This window comes from Urocitellus parryii, chromosome 11 (genome assembly GCF_045843805.1).
Source record: "Urocitellus parryii isolate mUroPar1 chromosome 11, mUroPar1.hap1, whole genome shotgun sequence".
In the NCBI taxonomy this organism is placed as follows: domain Eukaryota; kingdom Metazoa; phylum Chordata; class Mammalia; order Rodentia; family Sciuridae; genus Urocitellus; species Urocitellus parryii.
In genome coordinates this window covers 66,882,135-66,904,380 of record NC_135541.1, presented here as the reverse complement: position 1 = coordinate 66,904,380, position 22,246 = coordinate 66,882,135, and the positions used below count along the sequence as shown (strand labels likewise).

General features: G+C 32.7%; 1 protein-coding gene across 2 annotated transcripts in view; it reads left to right on the top strand.

Annotated features, from left to right (window-relative positions):
• Selenof (selenoprotein F) overlaps nt 1-21,804 on the top strand; it is a 35,157-nt gene extending 13,353 nt beyond the window's left edge. The window contains exons 3-5 of one of the 2 annotated variants that reach the window (XM_026403333.2): nt 9,237-9,300; nt 16,602-16,651; nt 20,955-21,804. In XM_026403333.2, coding sequence (XP_026259118.1) covers nt 9,237-9,300; nt 16,602-16,651; nt 20,955-21,086 — 246 coding nt within the window. In that variant the 3' untranslated portion in view covers nt 21,087-21,804. The remainder of the gene's footprint in view (nt 1-9,236; nt 9,301-16,601; nt 16,652-20,954) is intronic. The other variant, XM_026403334.2, reaches the window with a different exon arrangement.
• Nucleotides 21,805-22,246: the final 442 nt, after the last annotated feature.

Sequence of the window (22,246 nt, the reverse complement as noted above, 5' to 3'; positions counted from 1 at the left end):
CAGCTTTCCTCCACCATGCTCTTCCACCATGATGTCTAGGCAGTAGAGAATGCAGATCATGGATCAAAATCTCTGAAATTGTGAGCCAAGATAAATCTTTCCTCCTTTAAGTTCTTCTTTGGGTCACAACCATGCAAATCTGAGTAACACAGTTACCTTGCATGTTTGGTAACTTTTCTTCTCAAAGTAGAAACAATGATAATAATTGGCATTTTAATAGTGTCAGAGCTGGGCACATTAGCATACACCTTTAACCTAGCATATTGGCACACACCTGTAATCCCACCTGTTCGGGAGGCTGAGACAGGAAGATCATGAGTTCAAAGTTAGCCTCAGCAATTTATCCAGGCCCTAAGCAAATCAGTGAGACCCTGACTCTAAATAAAATATCAGAAGGGCTGGGGATGTGGTTTAGTAGTAAAGCACCTCTGGGTTCAATCCCTGGTGCCAAAAATGTGTGTGTGTGTGTAAACTAAATGGGTGCAGTGGTAAATGCCTGTAATTCCTTCTATTTTGTATGGCTAAGGCAGGAGGATCATCAGTTCAAAACCAGCCTAGGTAACTTAGCAAGACCCTGTCTGAAAATAAAAATTTAAAATGACTGGGCATAAAGTCATTGCTTTATATATTTTGAGAGTTCAGTAGAAGGCATCCAAAAATGAGTAGTTTAACTCAAGGGTATAGTATTGGAGAAGTACATTGCCAGCTTGCAAAACTTACAACCAAATTTTTTTTCCCTAATCTTCAGTTTGTATCCATTGTTTCCTAAATAATAACATCATCAGTCATTGTGGATATGGGAATGTCAACACATATGGTTTGCCCTATACATGGTAAAAAAAAAAATCTGCTTTGTGACTTAAACTGTGAGATCTTAACAAAAGATTACTATTAGATCACAGAAATTTTAACACTCTCATTATTTGTCCATGTGTAAAATTATAGCTTATTCATAGCATCAAACGTTTTTAAAATATCAGAAAATATGGTAATGAGCCATTTGTGGTGGCACATATATGTAATCCCAGTGACTGGGGAAACTGAGGCAGGAAGATCACAAATTCAAGGCCAGCCCTTAGTGAGCAACTTAGTGAGGCCCTAAGCAACTTGGCCAGATGATTTCTGAAAATAAAAAGGACAGAGGAGTCACTGCAAGTGGCAAAGCACCCCTGGGTTCAATTCCTAGTTTAAAAAGAAAGAAAAGAAAATATGGGAATGAACAATATATTATAAACCAACAGATCACTAGACATGGTTTAGGTGAAAATATTTTTTTTTACTATTAGTTGGCCAAATTTTGCTAAAAATACTTTCCACGTGATATATTTTTCCACTGTATGGAAGGAATAAGTTTATTTTAAGAAATAACAATGGGTACAAGTAATATTTAGAAAGTACCTTTCTTATTATTTGAGTATATCATAATTTTTTAAAGTTGGAACATCAAAATAATGTAATGTTCAGCTTTCTTCATACTATAGCCATTCTTTGTTTTAAATCTTGTCATTTTATTTAAAGCAACCCTTCAGTAGATCTATAAAAATTATATTTACTCCTCAGATCTGGAATTATTTAGCAGTTAAAATTTTTGCTTTTGTTCACCTAATAGCATTTTATTCATATTACTACTTAATATGCATAATTATATTAATAGTTATGTCGGGTTTTTTGAATTATTTGAATGTAAGTAAAATTAGCACTTTAGGCAAATAAAAACCACAATTAATTAGGCTTTTTGAAAAATTTTTCAGTGTTACTGTTGAATGTCTTTAATGCTAAGGTTTTGTCTTTAATCAGATAGAGGGTTTGTTTTCACCAGAAAGAAATAATAAATGTACAGAAATAGATGAGCTTACCCTTATTTGACTACTAGACCATGTAAAAAATGTATTGAAAGAGGCCATGATATCCCATAAATATGTACAATTTTTATGTGTCAATTTTAAAAATAACAAAACATAAATAAATTCAGTTTTTTTTTAAGCAAAGAGTTTCTAATGTAATAATGAATGGCTATAAGCCGTACTTAATAAAAGATAAGCACTGCAACATTTGCCTTGCTTTGGGTTTACCTTTTAGAACCAGTTTGAATAGTCTATTGAACAAAAGCCTCCTATGTCATCATTTTGCATGTTTTGGCTATTTATTAAAGTTTAATACAAGGCAGTATTTCTCACCCCTGGCTGTATGTTAACAATTTGGAGAGCTGCTAGTAATAGTAGTAGCAGTAGTAGTAGTGGTGGTGGCGGCAGCGATTAAAATCCTGATGCCTAAATCTTACTTTCAGATAATAATTTAGTTGATGTGGGGTGGGTTCCATGGTTCAGTAATTTTCAAAACCTTCCCAGGTAACTCTAGGGAACTGTGAGAGTTGAGAACAGTGTTCTAAAGTAATTTGAATTTAAAAGTTTGAGAAATTCTGGAATGGCCATTCTGATTCCAGGAGAACATGAATAAATAGCCTTAAATAGTCCTTTCACAAAAAAAACCCTATTAAACTGTGCCTTAAAATGGGTTTCAAGTACACAACTTGAATTTTTACTGATAGTATTAAAGAAAGCACTATAGTAATAGCTATTGTTACTTATTGAGTATCCTAACAATTCACTCCTTATCACACCTCTATAAGTGAAGTTTATATCCCATTTGTTCAAACAGTAAATAAGAGCTCAGAATGACACCCATGGGTGCTTGCTGCTTATAAGCGCAAAGCCAATTAGGACCACATTTAATGTTATAACTTGACTTCTTTTTTTCAGTGCCATGTTGTGTGAAAATTTAATATTTAATACTATTCAACATAAATAATTAGTTTATTTCAAGATTTTCTTATTGTCATGTTTCTTTGCCATGGTTATTACCACCAGGAAAAATATGTTAAGTGCTTAGAGTTTGAAGTAAATTTAATTAAGTTTATATAATTCACATATTTTATCTTTGTTGAGTTTATAAGTTAGCTTATAAGCTATCTGATGAGAAAACAGCATTTTACTGGGGTTTTTTTTCTTGCTGTAAATATGAAACTGTGTGGACTTGTTTGTAGGAACTAGTTGAATCTAATCACAGAAAAGTTATCACCCCAAAATAAAGATTTTAGCCTTTTACTATGTGTGAAACCTCTTAGTAAACTTTTAAACCATTGCTAAAATTTTGTAATATGATATTAGTCAGGTCAGAGAGGTAGTTGTATTCCCATAGTAAAGTTATTGCAGAAGTCTTTCTACAACAGAAGGAATACATTGTCCCAAAATCTTAGTAAAAATGAAATAGAGAATCTAAAATTGGGATACATACAAATACAGCCTTAAAATTTATTTAAACTGGGATAAAGATCAGGTAACCAGAAAGCTATAATTTATCTCAAGAATGAGGCATTTAAATGAAGGTAATAGGCATATTCAGAAATACTGTTTCAAATAAAGTAAATAAATGGAAGAGCCAAAGTAGTTAGATAATCACACTTTCCACCCAAAGAACCCTATAGAAGTTTAGGAATATCTGGAAATCATAAGTAACATGGAAGTGCATAAAAACTCCAAAGGGAAATGATATAGTTTTGTGTATCACTTTTATATATTTCTAAAAATTTCCATATATTTTCCTTTAAATTATTTTGGCTACTGTAATAAAATTCTAATTAAATAGTGACCTATTAGTACCTAAATTAGATTATACAAATAATTCTTCCTTAATGATTTTTTTAAAACCTACTAAATTTAATATAAGAAGTTACATAAATTGCTTAATTTTTTTCTTCTGTTGACATTTTTCCCTAAATTTTAGAAGGTTATTTTTGTTTGCCAGTCACTTTTTCAAAAAGTAAAGACTGAAACTCAGTTAATGTCAAGGAATTACATGTTTTAACCTGTTATTAATCTTTTTATACATTATGCCATGGAGAATTCCTATTATTTATTTAAAAACATATTTTTCATTGTTGTGAATTTGTGGGTGTAATGTCAAAGATGCTTATAATTATAAGGCATTTAAAGTTTACTACAATTTAGGTAATTTAAAAATTTTGTGTTTGCCATGAAAAACAAAGATTTCCCTGTGAGCACTGTAAATTCATAAGCACAATGCCAACTAGCATCACAATTAATGCTTTTAAAATTTGACTTTAGTAACAGTATGCAACTTCCAGTCATATTTTCTTCTTAAGTTATGTGATGAAATAAGAGGCTTTTAGATTTTGTAGAAGAGTAATCTACATTCAGTGCACATATATTGAGCAGATTTGTTTCTGAATCTGGAGGAAATTACCATAAGACATTTTCTACTAACCATTAAGTTAATTGAATATTTACAGTATATTGTGAGGTGAGCAGAGTTTTGTGGAAGTTTATTGATAAAGTCCCTAGCTTAATGTAAGAAATCAACACTAGTTTTCCTGGATAAAGTAACATCTAAGCTATCTATTCATTGAAGGATATGTTACTACTATTGTTAATTCAGCAGTTGGTATTTTATGGTACAGAAAAGGGCTTTCTGTGAATGCGATATATTACTGGGATAGAGTCCTATACCCAACCAAGTAGCGCCTGAGTAAGTGGCCTCCCAGACTTATCCCCAGATAGACGAAGCTTCCTTCTTTTGCCCCATATATAATTTCCACTTTCCACATGTGTCATAATACAAAAAATTTTGATAAATAATGGTTTAGGAAAATGCCATTATATAACACAGTGGAATCTCCACCAAGAATTTCCAGGACATCAGAAGTCAAAAATAAAATCTAATAGCTAAATTTTAATATGACCTGCATTTTTTAAATTGTGGTAAAATATATAAACATAAAGTTCAGCATTTTAGCCATTCTTCAGTGTACAGTTCAGGCATTTAATACATTCAGTTTGCTGTACAGCCATTATCACCATCTTTGCCAGAGTCTCTCCATAACCCATTAAACATTAAATACCCCTTCTTTCCTTCCCTGGCTTGATAACCCCCATTTTACTTTCTGTATCTGAATTTGACTACTCTGGTTGCCTCCTTAAAGTAAGTGATTGTATAGTATTTGATCTTTTGGCTGACTTACTAAAATATCTTAGAGGTTCTCATCTTGAGCAACTTTGTTGCCCTTAAGGTTCATTCATGTTGTAACATGTATTTGAATTTGTTTTGTTTTTAAAACTGAAAAACATTCCACTATGTGCCACATTTTTTTAATGTTTTAACCTTTCAATTGGTTTGCCCTATGACTATTTTGAATAAGGCAGCTATGCATGACATACAAATATCCATTTGAGTTTGCATGTATTTTCTTTGCTCTGAGTCACCATAGATTCCAAGTCACATCTGTAGAGAGAGGAAACTATTCCCCAGGCATTAGTAACTCTTGTCACCGCCTGACCAGTCCTGAGATAATGATTAAGCAGACCATAGTTTGACCAAGACTGTTGGACTATGTGTAATATTTCTGGTCTCCATTATCTACATAATTTGGAAGCACATGTTAGTACCCTGAGGACAGGGCTAAAATGCTTTATCTCACTTTTCCTTCTAATTATGACCATATTTATTATACTTCTTTCCCTGCTTTTCATCATTCCTTTTTTGTTTGCTGTTTGGGGCCTGTGGCATGATGTGTTAATAAATCCCAGAGTAGGACCTCCTGACCTAGAACTCCTAACACTTTTCTTTTGATTATATATCCAGAAGTAGAATCTCAGGTCATATGGTAATTGGATTTTTAAATTTTTTTTAAGAAACCACCTTTACATTTTTCATAGCAGCTACACCACTTATCATTTCCAGCAGTAGTACACGAGGGTTCCAATTTCTCCATATCCTCATTACCACTTGTTTTCTGCTTTTTTATTACTAGCTATCCTAATAGGTATGAAGTGCTATCTCATTGTCATTTTGATTTGCATTTCCCTAAATATTAGTGATATTGAGCATTTCTTCATTAGATTTTTGGGACTATGGCCTATATTTCTTGTTCAAAAGCAATTTGTCATATAGTCAGATCAATTTAATCTTAAATTTTTATTGCTGCAAAAAAACATTAGAGGATCATCAGAATTCTTAATCTGAAATACATCTGGTTTCAGAGAGTACATGAAAAGTCACCATGAAAATAAAATTCTATCAGATTCTCAAAAGGACATATGATACCCCGCACTCCTAATGTAGCCTAGAATAACTAAAATGTTAAAAATCATCTTTTTGTTAGATTAAACTAAGGTAATTCTGAAATTTCAACTTTGTACTTTTCTGTGTTTTCCAGAGTATTTTATATAATTGTGTATGTTGCATGGGATCTCTCTTTTTGTGTGTGTGTTATTAATTAAGTAAATACTATTTTAAAACTTTGAAAGTAAAATCCAATCAGGCACAGAGGTACACATGTGTAATCCCAGCTACTCTGGAGATCATAAATTAGAGGCCAGCCTGGACAATTTAGCAACTTTGTCTCAAAGTAGAAAGTAAAAAGGTCTAGCAATGCAAAGTGCATAACTCTTGCCTTGCATGTGTGAGTTTAGTCTCCAAGTATTATCAAAAGAAAAAAAAAAACATTTAAAAATCCATATTTAGCTCTTGGACCTCCCTAAAAAAACAAATCTAAGAACTAACAGAAGATAAAATGAATATGTTATATTCTTAAGATTGTTAACCTTCTCTTAGGACCATGGCATTTCCAAGTATATTCCTACCTATAAAAAGAATGGGCAGCACGTTAATTCAGTTATCTCATACTAGGCAAAAGAGCCAAAAACATTCTTTGGAAGAAAGATAGCCTATTCAACAAATGGTGCTGGGAAAACTAGAAATCCATATGTAACAAAATGAAATTAAACCCTTATCTCTCACCCTGCGTGAAACTCAACTCAAAGTGGATCAAAGATTAGGCCCAAATCTTACCATGTTGGCTTAGGATCTGACTTCCTTAAATTGTGTGAGAGGTAAAATCAAGAATCAATAAAATGGGATGGATTAAAAAGCTTCTAATCAAAGGAAATGATCAATAACATGAAGAGAGAGCCTACAGAATGGGAGAAAATCTTTACCACAAGCACCTCAGAGCATTAATCTCCAGGATATATAAAGAACTCAAACTCAACATCAAAAAAAAAACAGTTAACCCAATCAATAAATGCACTAAGGAACTGAACAAGACACTTAACAGAAGAAATGCAGTCGATCAACAAATATATGAAAAAAAGTTCAACACCTAGTAGTTACACAAATGTAAATCAAACTACTCTTAAGATTTTATCTCACTCCAGTCAGAATGGCAATTTTCAAGGATACAAGCAACAATAAATGTTGGCAAGAATGTGGGGGAAGAGACACTCATACATTGCTGACGGGACTGCAGATTGATGCAACCACTCTGGAAAGCAGTATGGAGATTCCTCAGAAAATTTGGAATTTAATCACTATTTGACTCAGCCATCCTACTCCTCAGTTTATACCCAAAGGACTTAAAATCAGCATACTATAGTGACACAGCCATATCAATGTTTATAGCAGCTTAACTCAAAATAGGTAAACTATGGACCAACCTTCTGATACACAGATGCTAATTCACAATAGGTGGAGGTTAGGGAAGAATAGAGGTACTTTGGATTAAGCAGAGGGGAATGAAGGGAGGGGAGGGGGGGTATAGGGGTAGGAAAGAATAGAATGAATCAAACATTGTTACCCTAGGTGCATATATGACTACACAACCAGTGTGATTCTATATCATGTACAACCAGAAGGATGAGAAGTTACACTCTATTTATGTATGATGTGTCAAAATGCATTCTACTGTCTTGTATAACTAATTAGAACCAAGAAAAAAAGGAATGGGCTGGCTTTACAGCTACAAAAAAAAGTGATATTTACCTTTGAATCCATTTCTTCTGAATTCATCACAATAAAACATTTGCATTTGAGTTCTTTATTATAAGCTTTATTATAAAGAGCATGTATGGGTTCTGTAATTAGAAAACAATGTTTACTAATGTATCTATTTCAACTGAATTTTATTAAAGGAAAGTATTTGCATGAGTCCTTTGTAATGAGATTGTACTGATGTTCCTACAATATCTTTACATAGTACTTTCTCTGTTGATCCTTTGGGAAAAGGTGTTAAATTTTTTAATTTAATTTTAGGTCATTCATCACATAATATTAAAAGCAACCTGAAAGAATTCTCTAAATTAAATATTTATTTCACATAGATGGATATATATATATACCTGTGTATATTTATTAGCCTAAAAAACTTTAGGAAATCTTTAAGATTTCATAAAGACCTTCCCAGGCCATCTGAATTATTAAAGTTTATTGTCGAATCTCCTTTGTCTTTTAAGCTTTTTGGCTAGGTATAAGAATACTCGAAATAAGGTTGAAATTCCCCTACCACTTAACATGGGAGTTATATTCCAAGGCTGCCAGTAGAACAGTTGTAGCAATGTGCAGGCCTACCTGAATTGCCAACATCATTACTCTTGGAACCATTATTAAGTAAAATAAGAGTTACTGGAACACAAGCACTATGATACCACAAGAAGTCCATCTTTTGACAACTACTAAGTGTCTACTGGGCATGTACCATATATGGCCTGGATACACTAATATGGACCAAGGAATGATTTCATGCCCCAGGCAGGATGAAGTGAAATTTCATCACACTGCTCAGAAAACTGCATAATTTAAAACATAAGAATTACCTGGTTGCAGTAGCACACACCTATAAACCAACTATCCAAGAAGTTGAGGCAGGAGGATGGCAAGTTTGAGATCAGCCTGGAAAATAGTGACATAGCAAAACCTTGTCTCAAAAAAATAGATAGATAGATAAGAAGGACTGGGGTTGTAACTGAATGTAGAGTGATACTGGGTTAAATTTCCAATACCACCAAAATAAAACTTACAAGTTATTTCTGAATTTTTCCATTTAATATTTCAGACCACAGTTGGCCTTGGGTAACTGAAAATATAGATACAGATAAAGGGGTGCTTCTGTTGTAGCTGGGTCTTCATTTCTTCTCCTGTTAGACTGGAACTATATGGTCTTATTGAAGTCTTACATTATTTTGATCTATATATCTGCTGAAGTATAATGTTCCTCTTGTAAACTTTTTCTTTTTTGTTGTTGTTTTGGTTTGTTTGTTTAGTGCTGGAGGTGAAACTTAAGGCCTCATGCATGTTGGGCAAGCATAATGTATCATTAAGTTATACCCCCAGACCACATTTTAAAATTATACTGATTTTTTAAATGTCTGATTTTCCTTTCTTAGCTCTATGCAGGAGCTATTCTTGAAGTCTGTGGATGAAAATTGGGGAGGTTCCCTCAAGTCCAAGGTATGTAGTAAACTGTTTAATCATTTAAAATCAATATTGCAGAAGAATAGTTTCATTAAATAATAGTTTCATTAAATAATTTCACAAATAAGAATTTTCAGGATTATATTTTCTCAGTAGTATACGAAGTTTTTTCACATTTCTTTTTATGGGGGTGGAGTTTTGTCATAATCGGTGAATACCAAGTTACTGTCCTACAAACAAACAGCATATGAAATTTAGATTTAAAACAATGTGTGAAGTGGTTGTATTTTTAAAAGGACACTGCATTTCTTTTGCCAGGTCAGATCTTTGACAGCCTTTCCTTTAGCAGATATAAATGTATTTACTTTGAATAACATACCATTCTAGTTTATTTTTAATGTGAATTTATTTACTTAGAACTCCTAAGGATCAGTTGTATGAAGTGAAAGTAGACTGGTGCAACATGACAAATCACCAAGAGAATAAGTACCATAGAATTTGTAATACACAAAAGAAAGCCATAATGTGTATATCCTTGTGGGGAGTTTAATGGTAAATATATAAAAGGATAATTATAAAAATATTTTCTTTTGGTTAATATTAAATAGTAATGGAACTTTTATCTCCAAGGAGGCTTCAGCTAATGCTTTTTTATTCTACTCTTACATGTCATTTGAAAATCAGTTTTATGAAATTGAACTTAACTGAAGGTAATGAAGCTCTGTTTTTATTTAACAGAAATATGAACATTTAATTAAGTGTTCTGATTATGTGCCTAATTCTATTTTGACTTTGTCAATTTTCCCATGATTTATTTTCTTATTTACTTACTGACAAGAGAGTTTTTTGGATTTAGTATTTTTTAAAATTTCTTGTTAGCGCGTGCCTTTGATTCCTGACCTGGAATGGTTTTATACCAAATTACTGCTCATTTTGGCACAGAAATGTAATACAGTTGTTTTGAGGGACTTTTTTTAGGAGACCCCAAATAGATACACATACACATCTAATTGAATATATTCTTTGTTAGAATAATTACATATTACATATAGCACCCAATTTATTAAATATCTGTTCCCAGCAAATTTCTATTTATTCAAAATTTAGTTCCAACATTATTTTGGACAGAAATTTTTACTCTTTGTGTTCCATTAGCAGATCCCACATAATATTGTGCTATATTCAGCAAACTAGTCTTTTGCCTCTATCAAACTAGAAACTCCTTTGAATTCCAGATTTTTTTTATTTCTTAATATACCCGGAATCTACCACTATTCCATGAGAAATTCAATTATTGGATTATTGCATTGATTTACTGAATTTTTCTAAGTCAAGGACTGTCCCACTTTTGACAAATGGAAATCTAATAAAAAGCCTTTTTAACATTGTGTATTTACTCTTTGATTAATTTATAGGCTTTAAGCATTTCTTTTCTGATTTTGTTATTTTGTAACCAAGAAGTCAGACTTTCTAGTTAGTCTTGCTTTTGTGTTTTATCTCTGTGACCTCCCAAATTCCCTTAAATATTTGGGTTGCCCTTCTCTGGATTTTTAAGTGCTTTTAAATTGTCTTCTTGGTATTGACTAAAATGACTCCTACTTTTGCACTCTAAAAGGTTCACATACAATAATAAATTTTCTTAGTTTAGATTTTTTGGAGGGTAGAAGGGATAACCAATAACTTACAATGAGTTCATATATAATGGTTCACAAGTTTTAATTATACCTGTCATGAGCTTCATTTTTTTTTTAATATTTATTTTTTAGGTGTAGATGGACACAACACAATGTCTTTATTTTTAGGTGGTGCTGAGGATCGAACCCTGGTCACTTAACATAAGGTAGTCACTTAACATAAGGTGGTCACTTAACATAAGAACATTTTCTATAGATAGAGATAGGATTAATTTTAAAATCTCCAAATCAATATTATTAAGCTGTTTTTAAAACAACAGAAAGTAAACTAGAAAATATATTACCTTTATGAGATCATTTTGCAAGTTTGTGGACTTTTAACTCTAATATACCAGCAGAGTCCAATGACCTCAGTTTTCTTTGAATTTCTTTTTTTGGACTGTTCTTGCTGTTTTTAAGGATTACTATTTTTGTTTATGAATTATTTCTTAGAAATCTTTCAAAACATAAAGAGAAATTATACATGTTTTTTAAAAAAATAAAAATTCTGTTTTGCAGTTAACTCTGTTGGGTGTTGATTTATATATTTAAGAATTTGAGATCATTAAACATCTCTTATTTACAACTGTGCTAAAAAAAAGACTCAAGATATAATAAGGATGATAGAATAATAAATGAATCATCAATATATATTATTCTTCAAGTTTGTTATTGTGTGCCCTACAGTGTGACACCATCTTTGTAATGTTTTGTATTGAACTCATTTGGGGATTTCAAATCTGCCATAATGGGGGCTGGGGTTATAGCTCAGTAGTAGAGATTTTGCCTTATACATGTGAGGCACTGGGTTCAATCCTCAGCACCACATAAGAATAAATAAGTAAAGATATTATGTCCATCTTAAAAAAAAAAAAAAAACTTTAAAAAAAAATCTGCCATAATGGTATAGAAGAAAATTGACAAAAGTATTTCAAAAGGATCAAGTAGATCAGAATATGAATGCAAAGAGACACTTTAGACTTCTCTTGTCCAATTATGTAGCCACTAGTCAGCATGACTATTTCATTTAAATTAAATCAAAATTAATTTCCTGAGTCACAGTAGCCACATTTCAAATACTCAATAATCATCTTATCAAAACAAATCAGATATAGAATATTTCCATTATTGAAGAAAGTTCTATTAGTGCTGCTACAGACTATAAATGATAATAATAAAAGTAATGATATAAGCAAAATCTCAAGATTATGAATGAAATTTCATATGATAATATCTTCAATAAGTGGACTAGGGATGCAGCTCAGTGGTAGAATACCTGTCTAGTATGCATGAGGCCCTGGGTTTGGTCACCAGCCCTGCAAATATAAAACTAAAAAATAAAAATAAATTTTAAAAAATCTTGAATGAACTTTCTCACATTCAGAAATCAGTAAATAATATATATTACCGAAGACTTAAAGGAAATGTGATATTTTTATATCAAATCTTGAACCTACTAGAAATATATTTGAATTTTAGAATCAATTTTACAAGACAGCTTTGTTCCAGGTTCATATGTGAGTTAGTGAACACATAGTTGAGGTCAAACCACATTGCCTATTTTGTTATATTTACCTTCAAAATCAGAAAAATACAGAGTAAATACCTGAGTTTATTGTGTTTAAATTCATATTAAAATTTCTAATATATTTGCTTTTTACTTCTTTTGGAAAATTATTATGAAATCATTTAAAAATAGATGTATAAAACAAGATCCACTGAACTCAGGTGATAAATAGTGATGATTATTTTTCCTAATATTTTAGCTCTCTTGGAGTGGTGCCACAGCCCCATATTTATTTCCCTGGACTTCATTTACTATTTGCATATTTAACAACTCATGTAGCACATGAAATTTGATTATAATGTGTGATCATTAAACTAGAGGATTACAACAAATAACAATATTACATATTCAAATACCAATCTTTTGTAAAATGTTTAAAAATTTACTGTCACGTTGCTTATGATTTGTAAATCATCATGAGAGTTTTTCCTCAAACTATACCATGCTATATGTTTACCTGAGGAAATAAATACATTGCTATATTCAAAATAAAATGGAGATAGCAGTATTGGATTTAAGGAGCTGTCATTTTTTTCCTGACTGGATGGAGATCCAACAATACTATATCAGTTTTTAGGAATAAATTGTTTGAAGTACTGAGAGATAAAATTCTTTTGGATCCTTCAGATATGTTGAAGAAAGGACATCATCTTGTATTCATGTGAATTTTTACATTTTCAGTTTCTTTAGTTCCATTTTTGTTGCCTCTTTCTTTAGCACCAACATGGTAAAGCCTCCTTTCTCTAAATTTTTACTCGTTAACTATCATTAATTTACCAGCATTTGGACTGAGGGTATAGCTCAGTGGTAGAATACTTGCCTAGCATGCCTAAGGCCCTGCAGTGGATTGAACCCAGAGCCTTATACACTCTAAAAATATTTTTTGCTAATGAACTGGATATCTCCTGTCTTCAGCAGTTGTTTTTATGATCACCTTTTATCCTTTTTAATTCTTGCATATCTGTTTAAATAAATCATGGGTTTCTTCCTCACTTCCACACCCTGTAGGTTTCTCTAGATTAAAGAATTCTGGGCTGGGGATGAAGCTCAGTGGCAGAGCACTTGCCTGGCACATGTGAGGCAGTGAATTCAATCCTTAGCACCACATATAAATAAACAGAAAATAAAGGCAGTCTGTCCATCTACAACTACAATAAAATATATATTTTTTTCATATTCTCATGGTCTGTCCAATGCCATATGTATAGAAGTTCTGAAGTATTTGTTAAAAGATTTGTTTACTTGCCTGTAGGATGTGATTTGAATGCTACAGGGCATTTAACCTATATTCCCCACATTCAAAATTAGGATGCTGTGGATCTATGTTTAGCAGAGAAAAAAGGAAGGAACTGATGAAGGTGGTTATAATGACTCAGTATTCCTTTTAAGTTAGTTCACTTATTTTAGCTTATTAAAATTCTTGAATGGGGGCTGGGGTTGTGGCTCAGTGGTAGAGCACTTACCTAGTACATGCAAGGCCATGGGTTTGATCCTCAGCACCACATAAAAATAAATAAATAAAACAAAGGTATTGTGTCCAACTACAATAACATTTTTTTTAACTATTGAGTGAATAAAAATGATTAAATGTGCTAAGCTCTAGTTGGGCAAAGAATTGCTCTTTCGTTTGTTTGTTATGGGTGGGGGGATACTGGAGATTGAACTGAGGGGCACTCAAATCACTGAGCCACATCCCCAGCCCTATTTTGTATTTTATTTAGAGACAGGATCTCACTGAGTTGCTTAGCATGTCGCCATTGTTGAGGCTGGCTTTGAACTCATGATCCTCCAGTCTCAGCCTCCCGAACAGCTGGGATTATAGGTGCCACTGGCAAGATCCACTTTTTTTTTTTTTTTAATACCCTAGAGAGGTTTCTTATATTGTAAAAAAGATGTTTTGACACAAATTTAAAAGTGGTGTTATGTGATGTTTTGCACAGGGGTCACGTAGCATTTGCCATTCCGTCAGTCTAAAATGCAATAGGATATCATAAGATCACTTTTGTTTCGGAATTCAAGTACATGCCTTTGAACAAATTCTAAAGGCTGAAGTTTGTAGAGAAGATATGCTAATCAGCCAGAATAATAGTTTATTTTGAACTAAATTTTGTAGGGAAAATTACATGGGATATCTAATTGTCTACCAACAAGTCCTCAGAACCTTTAAAAAAATATCATTTACTAATCTTTGTTTTGTTTTCCTAAATGTAAGTATGTAAAGAACTTCATAATACAGTACCTCTATAATACTATTGCTCTTATTCTCAAAAGTATGTGTTACTTTAAAATCTTAAGAGATTAAATGACAAGAACTGTTACTAAGAATTAAGCAGGTATCTAGTCAGCCATGGCAGAGCATGCCTGGAATCCCAGAGATTTGGAAGGCTGAGGCAGGAGGATTGCCAAGGTCAGCCTCAGCAACTTAGTGAGACCCTTCACAGCTTAATAATATTCTGTCTCAAAACAAAAACTACTGAGGATATGATTCAGTGGAAAAGTGCTCTTGGCCTCAGTCCCCACAACTAGAAAGGGGACAAAAGAAGAGGTATTTAAATAAAACATATATTTATTTTAGAAAAAATATTATAAACTTTTTAATTGGAATAATTAGAAATTATTATTGAAAAGTTCATAAAACATAGATTAGCAATAATCAAAATGGAGGGAAATATTAAAATTTCCCCAAATCTGTACTCCCTAGTGTAGCTCTCTTAAAATAATAGTGTAACCCTCTTAAAATAATAATAGCACGTTTTTTGGTTTTTGTTTTTATATTGTTTAGTTTGGCCTTTTTCATTTAGAAATGAAACTATGGATAAATATTTATCCAGTAGTAGTTGTTGTTTTTACAACAACCATAAGAAACAAAATTTTTCATTTCTTTCTTTTTTTTCTTTGTACTACTAGGGATCAAACCCAGGGCATCACATATGGTAGTCAAGCACTCCACTGCTCAAGAGTTTTGATTCATTTTGCTGAGTACCCTACGTAGGGTACTGTTTATATTTCCTCCCAAACTCACCTCCACCAAAATCTCTCTCTTCCTCTTTCACTTTTCGTATTCTAAAATCTTTTGTCGTTCTCAATATGGGTACCATGTTCATTTGTCTTTTTTTTTCCTATTAGTAAACTTTTATTTCAAGTGTTTCTTGACCATTCTTTCTCTTTATCAGTCTGTAAATCTCATCAGGGCAGAAGTTATGTTTTATATAGCTTTTTCACTTTATTTCTGTTGTCAGACATTTAATAAATACTCAGTTTTTGTTCATTTAAACTTTTAATCCATCTGAAATGTATTTAAATATGAGATAGAGTGTGGGTACCTATTTTTACGGTTTTTTCCAAATAGGTTGGCTGTTTTCTCAAAGGGATTGAATAATTCATGTGCTAGTAATATCTCCCTCCCCCACTCTAATTTGATAGCTGTATCATCTTTAAAAACTCTTTTAAGATATTTTTCTCTCTCTAAATTTCCTAATCTGTATGTTTAAAATGTTCTGGTATTACTGTTACATAGTACATTACTAAACAAATTCTTCCTTTATATTTTAATTTTTTAAACTACCCTGGCTGTTCTCATATATTTATTTTTTTTGTTGTTTGTGTTTATCTGTTTGCAGTATGGGTATTTAACTCAAATGTTCTAGGAAAGTGTTCTACCACTGAGCTAACTCCCCAGCTCTTTTCTTTTTTCTTTTGAGACAGGGTCTCATTAAGTTTCCTAGGCTGATATCAAACTTGGACTCCTGCCTCGGACTCCCTAGTAGTTGGGATTACAGGCATGGACTACCGCACCCGACTCATATGTTTACTCTTATAACTGAGCTACACTATAATGTAATAATAATATAGTGTACATATGTAAGAATTTTGTCAATTTCTAAAACTTCCATCAGAACGTGGGGTTTTAATTAAAACACTTAACAATGTCTTCAATATTAGTCTTCTCTTTAGGATAAGTCGTTGTTTAAATTAGTTTTTTAAACATAGGACATAAAGTTTCATTTGTTAAATTTATTTCCACTCTTTATTTTGATATCTGTAGCCAGTTTGGATTTGGAAATGAAGAATTTGAATCTTTTTTTTTCCTTTTTCAGCTTTCGTCAGAAGTGATAAACCCAAACTATTCAGAGGACTACAAATCAAGGTAAGGTGATTAAAATGCAGTCTTTTTTTTTTCCCCAGTATTCATTTTTTTGGTATTAAAATCAATACTTGGGTAAATAAATTTTTTAAATTTTGAAATTACTAAGCTTTATTTTTTTAGTTTACTATAAACAGTATAACGTTTACAGAAAAACTGAGCTTTCTTGAGTGTTTCCATATACTCTTTGACCCTCACCCTCAGTTTCCCCTGTTATAACAGTGTTTACAGTTATTGAGCCAATATTGATATATTAGTATTAAGTAAATTCCATCATTTGCATTTAGGGTTTGTTTTAGTCAGTTTTTTCACACCATGACTAAAAGACTTCACAAGAATAATTTTTAGAGGAGAAAAAGTTTATTTGGTGCTAAGAATTTCAAAGGTTTCTGTCCAAAGATAGCCGACTCCATTTATTGGGGCTGAGATAGAACATCTTAGCAGAAGGGTGTGATGGATGAAAGCAGCTCAGGACATGGTAATCAGGAAGCAGAGGGCCAGACCTAAGTATGAATGTGAAATAACATTCTTTAGGTGGTGAGGACAGGGATGGAGATTGGATATCATAAATATAGGGAATATCAGTAGAGTAAAGGAGATAGGGAGGAAGGACAAGAAAGGGGAGGAAATTTGGATTGAATTCAACAAGATCACATAATATGCACACATAAATGTACCACAGGGAACTTCACTTTTATGTATTATGTAGAAAGCATCCAATCAATAAATAAATAGGGTCTGGGGCTGTAGCTCAGTGGTAGAACACCTGCCCCTCACATGTGAGACCCTGGGTTCGATCCTCAGCACCACATAAAAATAAATAAATAAATGTATTGTGTCCTTCTACAACTAAAAAATATATATTTTAAAAAAGAAATAAGTAAATAAGCAAACAAAAGTAGATTAGTGCCAGGCACAGAGGTGCATGCCTGTAATCCCAGCAGCTCAGGAGGCTGAGGCAAGAGGATCTTGAGTTCAAAGCTAGTTCAGCAACTCAGCGAGGTGCTAAGCTATTCAGTGAGACCCTGTCTCTAAATAAAATATCAAAGGACTGGGGATGTGGCTCAATGGTTGAGCACCCCTGGGTTCAACTATCAGTACCAGAAAGGAGGGGGGAAATAAGGAAGATTAGTGGAGTAGAGGAGAGAATAGGGGGAAATAAAGTGAGGGGAACGAGGATCAAAATCAAATTCCATCATGTGAAAATTAGCCCACCTCGGGGCTGGGGATGTGGCTCAAGTGGTAGCTCGCTCTCCTGGCATGTGTGCGGCCCGGGTTGTATCCTCAGCACCACATACAAACAAAGATGTTGTATCCGCCGAAAAGTAAAAAATAAATATTAAAAAAATTCTCTCTCTCTCTCTCTCTTTAAAAAAAAAATAGCCCACCTACTATGTATAGCTATAATGCTCTAATAAAAAATATATCTTTATTTTAGCTCTTTGATTATTTTCATCAATTTTGTCATTTTTCTCATATAAATCTAACAAATACATGTATAGAGCGGGGGGAAATTTCTCTTCCTTTGTTGCTATGCTAGTCAGCTTTTTGTTACTATAATATATCTGAGATAAATCTATTTATAAAGAGAAAGGCTAATTTCAGCTCACAGTTTTGGAGATTTCAGTCTATGACTGACTGATTGGCCCTGTTGCTTTGGGTCTGTGACAACACATTATGGCATGAGCACACAGCAGAAAAAAACCATTTACCTCATGACTGGGAACAAAAGAAAGGGAGGAAGAGATTGAGCTTGAAGAGTATTGTGGCCCACAGTATATCCAGTGAATGGAAAAACTTCCACCAGACTCCCATCTCTTAAAGGTTCTATCACTTCTCAGTAGTGCCAAGCCGTGGACTCAGGATTTAATGCATGAGCCTTGGGGGATATTTAAGATACAAACTATAATAGATGCTAATGTATTTATATGTTAATTTTAAATTCCACATAATTTTTACTGGTAGATAGGAAGTCAGTTAACTTTTGTAACCTTATATTTTGAATCTTGCTGTCATCCCTAGTTTCATGATTATTTTTGTTCATTCTTTGGAATACCCTCTATAGATAGTTGTGTTATCTGTGAATAAAAACTGTCCCATTTCTTCCTTCTCAATCTGAACACCTCATAACTTGTACATTTCTTAATTTATTACATTAGCTAGGACTTCCGGTACAGCGTTGAATAGGCATAATGAAAGGAGACATCCTTGCCTTGTTCTCAATCTAAAGAGAAAAGCATCTAGTTTTCCCAGTTGTTGGTTTATCAAGTTGATAAAGTTTCCTCTAGTCATAATATACTGAGAGTTTTAATCATGAATGGATGATGATGGTTTTTCTTGTCATGTGCCCTTTTTCTGTATCTGTTAATATCATATGATGATTCTTATTTAACCTGTTAATAGTGATAGATTACATTAATTAATTTTCAAATGTTATAGCAGCCTTGCATACTTGGAGTATATCCCAATTTTGTCTTTTTATTTCTCTTGCTAGATTAAAATAAGCTTTTGAATAATCAAAATTTTTAAACAGAAAGATATAGTATTGTCATTGATTTATTAATTCAGAGGTCCCATATTTCCTTTTTCCCTCACATTTTTTACTGATGCATTGTATCTGTACATAAAGATGGAATTTGTTATGTATTTATACATGCTCACAATATAACAATATAATTTGGCCAATATCAATCCCTAGCATTTCCCACCTTCCTCGCCTTCTCCTACCTCCTGATCCCTTTCTTCTATTGATCTCCCTTTGTTTTTCATATTTCCTAACCCCTTTATCTTTTTCTTCTCTAGCTTCCACATGAGTGAAAACAAATGACCCTTGACCTTTAGATTTTGACTTATTTAACTTCACATAATGGTCTCAACTTTTATCCATTTTCCTACAAATAACATAATTTCATATTTTGTTATGGCTCAATAAAATAAAATATGTGTACACATACCACATTTTCTTTATCCATTCATCCATTCTAGGCTGGTTTCATAGTTTGGCTAACGTGAATTGTGCTGCTATATACATGGGTATGCATGTATCACTGTTGTATGATGACTTACATTCTTTGGGGTAAATACCAAGGAGTGCTATAGCTGGGTCGGTCATGTGGTGGTTCCATGCCTAATGTTTTGAGGAACCTCCATAATGATTCCCATAATGTTTGTAATAATTTACAACGCCATCAACAGTGTGAAAATGAGTACCCATATTTCTAAACTTCACAAATGGTTTGGGAATATACCAAGTGCTAATAACCATATCAGAGCTTATCTCTCTCAAGTTCACAGCACCAGAATATCTTTAAAAAAAAAAATATATGAAGCATAGTTGCTGAAAAAGATTCTTAAGAGCTCCCTTACTCATCACTGCTATATTTTTAGTTATAAATGGGTTCATGTTTATTGTTACAGCCTTTCCTTGTCCAGAGTAAATATTTTTCAGAACTCTCTCATTATTGGACCTAATTAATGGATCTGAAATTTAAAGAACCCAGCCTAATTCTAAAGTGATCACTGGAAAATCATTATTTTTCTTAAGTTGAGGAAAATTCATGACCCAGTGTGGGATTCTGTGTTTGATGTTTTATCCACAGTCTAATTTAAAACATGGGGGGGGGGAAGCTTGATAAAATTCAGGGCCTCTCTGCAAGCATTCTACCACTGAGTTAAATCCCTATCTCAAAAGCATTGCTCTTATAAAAGCATTCTGCCTCTAATTATTTTGAATTTACTTGCCTCCACCATTAAATATTAGCTCATTTAAGAGTCCTGTATGCAAGAAACATCTGTTTCATTTAATAATAATAAAACTGTCTTGCCTAGCATGATGGCACACACCTGAAATCTCAGTAACTCAGTAGGCTGAGATAGGAGTTATCACTAGTTCAAGGCCCATACTTAACAACTTAACAAGCAAATGCCTAGCACATGTGAAGCCTGGATTCAATCCTCAGCACTGCATAAAAATAAAATGCACCTAGTTGCCCTCTCTTTGGGGGAAGAAAACAAAAAAAGGACTGGGAATGTAGCTCAGTGGTAGAGTACCCCTGGGTTTAATCCTTAGTACCATTGGGGTCTTGATACTAACAGACATTTTTCTCTTGAGAATTAAAATGTAAATTTTTTAAATTCTAATTTTCTGTGAAATTATATTTAATTCTTTTTAAAGATCTGTTGATTGTGATGTTATTTCTAAAAGCTTTTTTTAATTGCTATTTTAATTAAGCTGCTTTGATCATGGTTGAAGCTTAGAAGGCTCTTTTTAAGGAGAAAATAATGATAATGTTCCTCTGTTTTGTAGTATGTTCGTGGTTCAGACCCTGTACTAAAGCTTTTGGACGACAATGGGAACATTGCTGAAGAACTAAGCATCCTCAAATGGAACACAGACAGTGTAGAAGAATTCTTGAGTGAAAAATTGGAACGCATATAAATGTTGCTTTAGTTTTGTCCTATTTTGTTACCTTGTCAAATGAAATATTACAGCACCTAGAAAATAGTTGAGTCTCTTACAGTGAGGCATTAAACATCTAATTAGAAGTTGAAGTGGCAGCACAGCTCGTGACAGCTAAGGAGTTGGCAAGCTTCACAAACCCCATTTTTTGTTATTTTTTTTTTAAATAAATTTCTGTCCTCCTGCATTTGTTATACCACTAACAAAATGCTTTGTAATAGGCTTCTGGTTAATTATGCAAATGATAGTTTGTGATAATTGGTCTGGTTTATGTACAACCCATTTTTAAATTAGAGAGGTTAATAAGAGATGATTGCTATGCCTCATGTGCTGTGTGCTATTTTGAAAGTAATGACAGAAAACTACAAAGCAAATAAGACATGCCAAGCCTCAACCACCATAGCCTCTCATATTTGTGTATTACCCTATTTTCTTTTTAATGGAAAAGTTATAGTTTGTAATGAATGTACTGCTTTAAAACTTGGTAGCCTAATTATTGTAAAACATTCAAGAGCTGCAGTGAGAGTGAAACATTCACAAAGATTTGTATTAATGAAGACTACACAAAAAACCTTTCTGAGGATTTGTGTAGATCCGATATTTAGCAAATTTTTGTGTTTTACATTCTTACTGAAAAGTTCCACTTAAAAATGACCATTTACAAGACCAAAATATAAATAAAAACTTTGAAAATCTATCTGAATTTGAAATTATTCTGGTTTGTCCTCTCATGTTTAAAAATGATTAAGCTTCTCAGTGTGTTCTTATTTTTCATATGCTTTTCTCTTAGCCACAATATAAGAATGACTATACTGTTTAAAACTTTATCATAATTTCTTATTGTTGACAATAGAAGTTGATTACTAATCTTTCCCAGCGGTTTATATAGCTTTTTTATGTCCCTATTGCAATATAATTATATATAGTATTCATATATATGCATAATTTGCCCTAATATATTCCCAGTACTTCCCTTTTCCCCTCTCTTCTACTCTTTGCCATTCCTTCCATTTATTTATGTATTTTTTTCCATTGGTGCCTTATAATTTTATATAAAAGTAGAATTCATTGTGATATATTTCTACATGCATGTAGCATTATTTGGTCAGTTTTATTCACCTATTCGTGTAATATTATAA